This window comes from Phyllostomus hastatus, unplaced genomic scaffold, assembly GCF_019186645.2.
Source record: "Phyllostomus hastatus isolate PE091 unplaced genomic scaffold, TTU_PhHast_1.1 phas_scaffold_501, whole genome shotgun sequence".
NCBI lineage: Eukaryota > Metazoa > Chordata > Mammalia > Chiroptera > Phyllostomidae > Phyllostomus > Phyllostomus hastatus.
Window position 1 is genome coordinate 63,700,799 of NW_025334033.1, and position 10,032 is coordinate 63,710,830.

Sequence of the window (10,032 nt, forward strand, 5' to 3'; positions counted from 1 at the left end):
AAAAAACGAAGGCTACACTAAATGAAATGAAGGAAAATGCACAGGGAACCAACAGTGATGGGAGGAAAACTGGCACTCAAATCAATGGAGTGCACCAGAAGGAAGAAAGAAACAACCAAACAGAAAAGAATGAAGAAACAAGAATTCAAAAAAATAGGGAGAGGCTTAGGAACCTCCAGGACATCTTTAAACGTTCCAACGTCTGAATTATAGGGGTACCAGAAAGCGAAGGGGAAGAGCAACAAGTGGAAAACTTACTTGAACAAATAATGAAAGAGAACTTCCCCAATCTGGCAAAGGAAATAGACTTCCAGGAAGTCCAGGAAGCCCAGAGTCCCAAAGAAGTTGGACCCAAGGAGGAACATACCAAGGCACATCGTAATTACATTAGCCAAAGTAAAAATGCAGGAGAATCCTAGAAGCAGCAAGAGATAAGGAGACAGTCACCTAAAAAGGAGTTCCCATTGGACTGTCAGCTGACTTCTCAAAAGAGACCTTACAGGCAAGAAGGGGCTGGAAAGAAGTATTCCAAGTCATGAAAGGCAAGGACCTACATCCCAGATTGCTCTATCCAGCAAAGCTTTCATTTAGAATGGAAGGGCAGATAAAGTGCTTCTCAGGTAAGGTCAAGTTAAAGGAGTTCATCATCACCAAGCCCTTATTTTATGAAATGTTAAAGGGACTTATCTAAGAAAAAGAAGATAAAAAATATGTATAGTAAAATGACAGCAAACTCACAATTATTAACAACCACACCTAAAACAAAACCAAAAACAAAGTAAGCAAACTAGAACAGGAACAGAACCACAGAAATGGAGATCACATGGAGGGTTAGCAACAGGGGAGTGGGAGGAGGAGAGAGGGGAAAAGGTACAGAGAATAAGTGGCATAGACGGTAAGTAGAAAATAGACAGGGGGAGGGTAAGAATAGTATGAGAAATGTGGAAGCTAAAGAACTTATGACACATGGACATGAACTAAAGGGGGGGAATGTGGGTGGGAGGGTGTGTGCAGGGTGGAGGGGCGTGAAGGGGGGTAATGGGACAACTGTATTAGTATAATCAATAAAATATATTTTTAAAAAACTGGCTACACGAGTTAACACTATTGTGATTCAAAATAAGTAACAGCAAATTAAATGCTAATTGTAAAGTTAACATCAATGTACACAATCAGGCACTCAGTATTTTTAAAGCTAGTGTGCCTTTTACTTAAAATGTGGAAGACCACTTCGGCATTAAAGAATCACATTCCAAATTGTTTAAATTAAATGTTTTTATTTTTCTCATAATTTAAAAAATGTGAGCATTCTGTAATTCAGGCCCAGCCTTTACTTCCAGGTGACTTCTTCATTCGGTCTCAGCTCCCTGTGTGGGAAGAAGGAAGGAAGGGAAGGAAAAAGTGTGAATAAACCTTTTATGAGGCGATCACAGGGAGAGTCAGATTAACATGAATTCAACGTTTTATATTCTATATCGACCCATTAAATTTTTTTTTATGTTGATTCAACATATTCATTCTATTCTCTCGTGATTTTAAACTTTTACTGTCTTTTCCATTTTGTTTTCCCAGATTAAAGAGCTGCAATTTCTCAGTCTATCTTCATATGAAAGCTCGAGGAGTTGGCTTAGTGTTTCTAGACCCTTTGCAGTTCACCTCATCTCTCTTGAAGCCCCTGACCGTGAACCTCCCCTGCAGCGACTGTGACCGCTGCTCAGCTCTCCTCCCCCCCGGGCTTCCTCCTACCCAGCGCACACCCAGTGGCAGACACCCTGGCTTGTTAACGCTCTCTGCTGCCCGAGGAGCCACCTCCAGGGACCCAACAGAACCAGGGGACCAGCAGCTGCCATTCGGTCACGCAGCCACCACGTCTAAAGCTCTCAAGCAGTGCTGCTGAGAACAGAGCTCTAACCTGTAACCACTACCATGCATTTCAGCTACATAATGGCTTAAGTAAAACAGACTACAATAATGCTTGTGAAAGCTGTATACAAAGTAGGCTCTGATAAGCTGGTTTAATTTGAAACATTGTTTCCATGTTAAAAATGCATCCTGAATTGACCCCCCCCACCCTCGGCAAAAAAAGAGAGGGATTTTCCAAAGATCTGAATAGCCTCACAAAGTGAGGACCTGTTTACATTCCGAATGTAATCACAGTTTTATTCAAGCATTAAACAACAAAACTACAAAATAACATCACTTAAATCTAAGTCCTTGGGATAGGGGATTACCCCTTCTGTTTATTTTTGGCATATATGATAATAAGAATACTTCCAAAAGCTGGCTAATTAATTGTTGATTTAAAAATGCCCAAACCAACCTTTTAAATAACAAACTCTTGTTCCGGAAGGCAGTTAGCTTTTCTTCATTCCTTCTGTCTAGGTACCATCCAACAGCAAAGCCCATAGGGACAAGCACATGTACCCAGTGGTCACGCACAAGCTGAATTAAATTCATCCTAAATGCTATGAAAAAAAAAAAGTTGTCGGAAATATAACTGCCTTTGAAATATCTTTTAAGTTGCATCTGAAACAGGAAGATAAGAACAGATGTTAAAAGTCTCTTTAAATTTGCTTGGCCTCAGAACATAGTACTACTTAAAATCCACTTGACGATTATATAGGTGACAAGATTAAATGATTAATGTAAACATTACAATGCACTAAGTCAGTTTATTAACTTTTTCCTAGGTCCATCAGTGATCTGATGATACAGTGCAGAGAAAGAGTATAACAAATTCTACCAGCAAAAGCTGAGTATTGGTATCCACCTAGAATTGACCTAAAACTTTTAAATGTGAAAAATATTGTTAGCATCTCTCACAGTGCTGAAACAAATATAGAATAACACTATTTTGCCAGAAGCAGAATTCTTTTTTTAAATGTTCATTGATTTTAGAGAGGGAGAGAGAGGGGAAAAAAAAGAGAAACATCCATGTTGGAGACAAACATCGATTGGCTGACTCCCATACACGCCCAGGTGGGGATTGAACCCACCACCTTCTGGTGCAGGAGACAACACTCCAACCGAGCCCCGCCGGCCAGGGCGGAAGCAGAACTCTTCACATAAAGCTATAAATTACTGAATATTGATTTTTCAATTAGTGATAATCTTGTCTTGAATAAACCTCATGGGCTAATCATACTGCCACAGTGCAAAGCTGCGAACTAATTTTTGAAAGGAAATGAAAAGATCCGAGAGAAATTTTCAAAAACCACCACATTCAATAATGTCACTGGAGATCTAAATGTCAATTAAATGACTCTACGAGCAGAGATGGAGAGACGGGAACTTTTATAAAATGACTATTAGCTACCAGAGACATCACAGTATAGCTCTCTATATAGCATGAAGTAACTATTATTATCCTCATTGTAAATAAGAGAGCAGCTTAACCCAAATGAGTATTAAGTACAGAGCCAGAAATCAAACTCGGGTTTGCTCTGAAGCTCTGGATACCTTCGATTATATCACGATACCTCTTGAAGAGGCTCCTCCCCCAACTGATATTTATGGTACTTAAGAGCTTAGGTTTGAAAAGTTTCCAAAGGCAAAGGAGGAGGAATATGAGAACTAGAAGTCATCATACGGAAAATAAATTTGTACTAATAAAAACAGTTGAATTGTCAATTTCCTGTAAAAATTTGCCCCTAAAGATGAAATCAAAAATACTTCCTTGGCCCTGACTGGTGAGGCTCAGAAGGTTGGGTGTCGTCCCCCAAAGCAGAAGGTCACCAGGACAGGTCCTGGTCAGGCGAGTGCGAGGCAACTGATTTATGTTTCTCTCTCACGTCGATGATTCTCTCCCTCTCTTTTGCCCTCCCTTCCCCTCTCTCTAAAAAAGAAATAAATAAAATCTTTGAAACAAACAAATGAACCAAAGAACAAAATACATCCTATGTGCATGAATCTAAAGTGAATGAATCGGGCCCCGGCTGTGTAGCTCAGCTGGTTAGAATGTGGTCCCAATACACCGAGGTTGTGGGTTTGATCCCTGGTCAGGGCACATACAAGAATCAACCACTGAATGCATGAAGATGAACAACAAACTGATGTTTGTCTCTCCCTCCTCTAAAAACAATCAATAAAAAAATGAACAAATCATACAGAATGGCTCAGAAGACTTTGATGACACCCTAGAAGGAGAATTCAGCCACGTGACAGGGAGACATTCTGAGACGCATCCCGAGGGGATTCTGTCATCGTGCAGACGTCACGGAGTGCACTGACACAAAGCTGGACGGCACGGCCCACCTCCCCCCACCCACTCGGGGTGTGTGGTCCACCCCCCTGCCCGCCCCCCACACCCCCGCACCGCACGCTACTGCACTGAAAACTGCAGGCAACTGTAACACAAAGGGAAGTAACTGTGTATCTAAACCTAGAAAAGGTGCAGTAAAAACATGACATAAAAGATAAAAAAGGTGCACCCGTCCAGGGCACTGACCACGGACGGAGCCCGCAGGACTGGACGCTGCCCTGCGTGAGTCGGGGAGCTGGTGGGAGTGGGTGCGAAGGGCCAGGACGTCCCTGGACGCGACCGCAGACTGTCCAGACCCGGCCCCACCGCCCTCGCGCTCCCTTCTGACCGCGGGGCCGGGAGCAGAACTCCGCAGCTGTCAGCGCCGCTCCCCGAGCGGGGAGGCGGGCTGGACGGACGGGAAGAACCGGGAGAAGCTGGCTGGGTGGGTGTGGGTCGCCTTAAGAGTGACCAGCGAAAGGCAGCTGGAGGATCAGCAGGAATGAGGAATCCAGATAGAGAGATGAAGGAACCTGGGGGATGCCATGGCAACATGGTTTCCTAATGCTCGTTGGAGCAGTGGTCAGACCGAGGAACTCCGTGGTATTCATAGAAAAGGCACTTAATATGGACAGGGGCTAGCACACAGGACACAACAGTCTGACCCTGGAAGTTTGTTTCTGGTTCCTCTGACCCCGTCTGGCACAAAGGGCCCGTGCTGGCCCTGAGCTGACGGGGGACATAACTCAACTTTGCTTCACATCAGTACGACCTGGAAGTATTTCCAAAGCACACAAACCGGCTGGCTCTCTGCTACCACGGAAAGCTTTTACTAAAGTGACGGTGGCACTGAGTACTTGTTAATGTTGCTCCTGTGGGCCTGTGTCCTTGCACAGGGTCGAAGGCCCCCAACGCAGCATTTACAGCAGTGTTCTCTGGAGACCACCGAGCCCGACCTGGGAGGGCTGCAGCGCCCTCGGAAGGTGTCGTGCTGGGGGCACAGGCTCTGCTGTGCCGACGGACTGGGACGGCACCGTGCACTCAAAGCTGAGCTGCTGTGAGTGACAGGGAACCTGTGGCCAAGTCCCACAGATACCCATGCCACCAGAGGAAGAGATTCCCCCTGAACCACACAGGCTTCCATTTCTCCCAGGACATTCAGCTGTTGTAGTCCCACGAGAACAGCCCGCTCACGCGGTCTGCTGCGGGCTGAGACGCCGTGGCACGGTGCAGGACTGTGCACCACTGCCACCGAAAGTGCTTAGCCCTAAACTGCGCTGGAACCACGCAGACTGGATTCCTGCCTCTCCTTCCAAGACACTGGTGCTCACACTCACACATTCTGATTTTTTATTTCTCAAACTTTAATTGCCCATGTCTATGTAAAGGCACTGGGTTAGGAAATGGCCACGAAGTTAAAAATTCCGGAACTACAGGAGTACCTTGGTGACATTGCAGGGTTGGTTCCAGACCACACAACAGAGCAAGTGTCCCAATAAAGTGAGTCAACCCCTCCGCTGGTGGAGGCACTAGCCTTCAATTTGTACAAAACGCAGCACCAGGGAAGCACGATGCAGCAGAGCGCGGTCAACGCAGCACGGCTCCACTACACGCTGCCTTTCAGAGTGTAACATTACTGAAGGTTCCAGTCTGACTGTCACTGATCTGGGAAATTACGGTGCAATAAGATGTTTCACATAAATAATTTACAATGTAGCCATCAACTAGTTGTAAGGTTTAGTCTATTGTCTACTGCTGGAATCCTCCAGCCGACTGCCTGTCAGTATCACCCCCACGGGAACCCTTTTCCAAACAGGGCCTCCTTGGCCGTCCCTCTGCGGTGGGCTGGAAAAATCTGTCACTCTCCAGCCGATTTGCTGAGATAGTTCTTGGGCACGTGAACGTGCAGGTGACTGATCTCACCTTATTTCCCAGCAGACGGTGCTTCTATCGGCGTTACTGGCATTTAGATCCTGAAGTGCTTCTTGACGAACACTTAGATCACTTCGATCCTTTTTTAGGTTTCTGCCCAACGCCCGCCAAGCTAGCCACTTGTTCTACATACACCGGAGCCGGTCAAGCGCTGGAACAACCATGCACGCCCAAGTCAAACAGGAAAATGTGACTTTGAAAGCACTAAACTGCAAACATACAAGACAATGTAGGTCTCTGCAGAAGTCCAGTCATCATCTATCTGCCACATGTCTTCATTAAGTTCCTTAAATTTCTGACCAGGTGTCAGTTCGAACCCTCAGCGTAACTGTGACATACTGTTTGTATTAACCAATGGCAAAAATGTGCTTGGGGGCTCTCAACTCAAAGCCATTTTTAAGTAAGTGGACTCAAAGCCATGGTGGACTCAACCACCATGAAGGAGGCCCGATTCCATCCCTAAGAAGGAAATGACAAATCTTAGTCCCAGAGTAATTTCATATTACAATGGTAAAATCTACAATTGTAAAATTTAATGAACTTTGGGAACAGTAGCACTAAACATAATTTTTCCTGTTAATTTCACTGAGTGGATGACCAAGGAAGACAAAGGTTCACGGACATACAAGCTGCGCTGGCATGACTCCCTGCAGGAGGGAGAGGAGAGGGCGCACAGGCGGGCTTTCAGGCTCCTGGTCGTGGGCCCAAGGCCGTAAGGGGTGGGGACGGGCAGCCGGGACTCAGGACAGGCTCTGATGGGCCGAGCCGTGGCTTGGGATGACGAGTGACATCCATCCACATGGGTGCCCACCAGGCCACTGTATATACGGGGGTGGGCACAAGTACGGTCACAGTTGTGAATCTGCGAAACAGTTTATTCTGGCATTGTTATTTTTACTGTATTATTTTACATATGAACGACTGTAAACCTACTTTGTCCACTCTCTACTAATGACTTCTTTCTATGAAGACTCTTAAGAAAAATTTTGCTCCTAAATACTTTAGAATTGGGAGTAGCTATGGTATTCCTGGAAGGGGGAAAAAAAACCCCAAATAACTAGTTAGTTTATATCTTATGGACTCAAGGAACCGTAAAACTCACAAAAGCTTCTTTGCCTGATTCTAGAAAGAGGCGGCTCTTACGCACTCTGTGTAAGGCACCACTCTTAATGCTTTCCGTAATCACCAACTCATGGGATCCTCAGTTCCATACAAGTACCCATTAATAATGCAGTAGACCTCTTTTTCAGGTGAGGGAATCCAGGGACAATCAACTTGCCTTAGGTCACAGATGCAGTAAGTGGCAGAGCCGGGATTAACAGGCAGGCTGGCTCCCTGATCCAAACTCTTTATTAGTGCTTCACGGTCTCTTACGTTAAGTACAGCGGTAAATATTTATGATCAATATCACTCTTCACTTTATCTTATGTTTCCTAGTACATACTAGTTTTTCTCCAACCCAGTTTTTCTCGCTCAACTTCTAAAAAGAAAACTATCTTGTCTGTTTACTTGCAAGTCACTCCGAACTCACGTTGGAAAAATAAAGATGATTGGACATTTATATACACGTATTCCTACTTTCCAATTTGCCCCCAGAGCATTTTATACGTATTACTCAAAAGTGTCGACCTAACCCATGGAAAGCGGTGCTGGATGCACGGAGAAACGGAACTCCTGAAGTCACCTGTCTTAACGACACATACACCCAAGAAACGTTTTTAAAGAGTGCCCATTTTGTGGAAAGGTGGGCTCAGGAGGGTCTGAGGTCTGGAAGCGAGGGCGAGGTCAGCTTCCAGTGGTGCGGAACGAGGAAGACAGACGCTGGCACGGGGTCGCATCTCAAACGCTCCCTGGCAGCTGCAGCCCAGCACGGTGTCCCTGCCGCTTTCCTTTCCGGGCCGGCCGGGGGCGGTCACCGCGGGATCTCTCATACCTGACCCAGTTATGACAGCCTCGGGGTACGCTTTCGAACAACCACCACATTGGGAACCAGAGTCGAGCGGTCCACCAGGGGGAAAAAAAAACCCCACTTCACTGTCCTTTTCCCGTCTCCTTCGCTCTGCAGCCCGGGGAGGCCCACACCACCCCCTCAACACACACTCCAACGTCCAGGGCTTTCCTAGGGGTGCACAGTCCTCGCCTGCAGAGCAGTGGCCCGCAGCGCCTCGAACACCTTGCACCCCCACACCTACCTGCGGTCCCGGTCCCAGAAACGACCCCACGACCAAGGACAGCAGCGAGCCCAGCCTCCGGCTCCGGCGGAAGCCAGGGCCCTGGGACCGACCATTCGCCGCGCCCGCTCCAAGACAGGGGTGACACCTCAACACCATGCCTCTTTTCCCTTTTAGTATTCGACTATTCTCATAGTTATGTTATATTTAAAATATTACAAGCTATTTAAAAATAAAAGTTAGGTTCCATTGATGAGACTTGGTGTAAGGGCCGTCTCCTTCCTAAAAATTCGATCCCATCCCCCCCCAGAGGTGGTGCCGCCCCGAGTTCCCCCCGCCTCGGCGGTCAGTCTCCGGTTTCAAAATGGCGGCCGCCATTGCGGACCTTCTGTTGGCTGATAATCGCGGCAGCTGCTGAGCGAGCGCCAGCTTTCCTCGCTCTTGAACCTGGATTCGACTAGGGGTTGGGAAGGGCAGTGGACGGCGTTGGGGGAGGACTGACGAGGCAAGTGAGGGCGGAAGAAAGAAGCGAGCCTTTGGCTGGGGGAGGGGGCGTCCTCGGCTCTCCGGGACTGCCTGGCCCCAGCTCCCACCCAGACGCCGCTGGGACGTGCTCTCGGGGTTTCGGTTGCGACTGCCCAGGTCCTTCTTGGCAAAAGTGCTCAGCGACGGAAAAAGTGACTTCCCCGTGGGTCTCAAGCTCCCGGTCTTGTGTGGCCGTCCATACGATTCACTCTCTTGCTCTCTTTCCCTCCCTTTTTGCTGCTTCCCTCTGCCCTTCCGGGCTCGCGGTGCCGGAGGGGTTAACCCTACGCCAGCTCTGGCTCCTTAGTCTCGTGGCTAGACTGTTCTAGCCTCCTCCCTCCAGGTTTATCCGTCGTCTCGGGTGGAGAGACCAGGAAGGTATTGGGAAGAAAGTAGGCGTCTCTTTTACTTAAAATGGTCTTGGCCCTCCCCATCTCCCGCTCCCCAGCCACCGCCAACCTATTTCAGACTCCAGTAAACAAGAGGTCAGACTAGCCATAAGCCCGGCAAGTCTGGTCTCCCATGGCCCGGTGAACCTGCATTATCAATTGCCCATCTCATAGTTTTTTTGTTTTTGTTTTGTTTTGTTTTGCAACCCCTTCGATCATGTTAAGAAAATCACTGCCTTTGCGGAACTGACCCGGAAGAGACACGGCTCTCCGAGCTCAGAGGCCAACCCAAGACCCCTTCCTTTTCCCTGGCATTTTGCAGAATTTCCCTTAATTGTCATCGACATTCAGGGTCATTAATGAGAGAACAAGTAACTATGATAGATAATTGTGATGGAGAATTGTAGTATGGGTCAGGGTCACTGCTCAGAAGGAACTTAGGATACGGTTAACGTTCATTCCTTCCCCCAGCACACACGTATGTTGCTTTGGGTGCTGGGCTCGGTATTGACGATGCAAAGGTGAGCTCCCATTTATTCTTCACCTGTGCATTCAACACCCATTCAACCAGTGTTCTTTGTGCCCAGTTTGTGCTGGGTGAGAATAAAGTACTGCCCAAGGACACCAAAAAAGCTATATTATGTAGTAAAAAATGGAGCTGGGTCACGAAGGGTCAAACAGAATTTACTAAACTCAAGAGAAGGTTATTCCTGGAGGGAGAACAGGGATGCAAAGATTTGAGGAGTTTTGAGAAGATTTCATTCCGTAGTTAGTA

General features: G+C 47.1%; 1 protein-coding gene across 3 annotated transcripts; it reads right to left on the reverse strand.

The window, feature by feature from the left end:
* Positions 1 to 1,257: 1,257 nt before the first annotated feature.
* NDUFB1 (NADH:ubiquinone oxidoreductase subunit B1) lies at positions 1,258 to 8,517 on the reverse strand. Of its 3 annotated transcripts, none has more exons than XM_045823967.1 (3): positions 8,365 to 8,517; positions 2,321 to 2,526; positions 1,258 to 1,367 (listed from the first exon to the last, which is right to left on the reverse strand). In XM_045823967.1, the coding sequence occupies exons 1-3, from the start codon at positions 8,500 to 8,502 to the stop codon at positions 1,331 to 1,333; spliced, it is 381 nt and encodes a 126-aa protein (XP_045679923.1). In that variant the 5' UTR covers positions 8,503 to 8,517; the 3' UTR covers positions 1,258 to 1,330. The 3 variants fall into 3 exon arrangements, with proteins under 3 accessions (XP_045679923.1, XP_045679924.1, XP_045679925.1); XM_045823968.1 differs by having other exon boundaries at positions 2,321 to 2,465; positions 8,365 to 8,473; XM_045823969.1 differs by lacking the exon at positions 8,365 to 8,517 and adding an exon at positions 6,164 to 6,319 and having other exon boundaries at positions 2,321 to 2,465.
* Between the last annotated feature and the right edge of the window lie 1,515 nt (positions 8,518 to 10,032).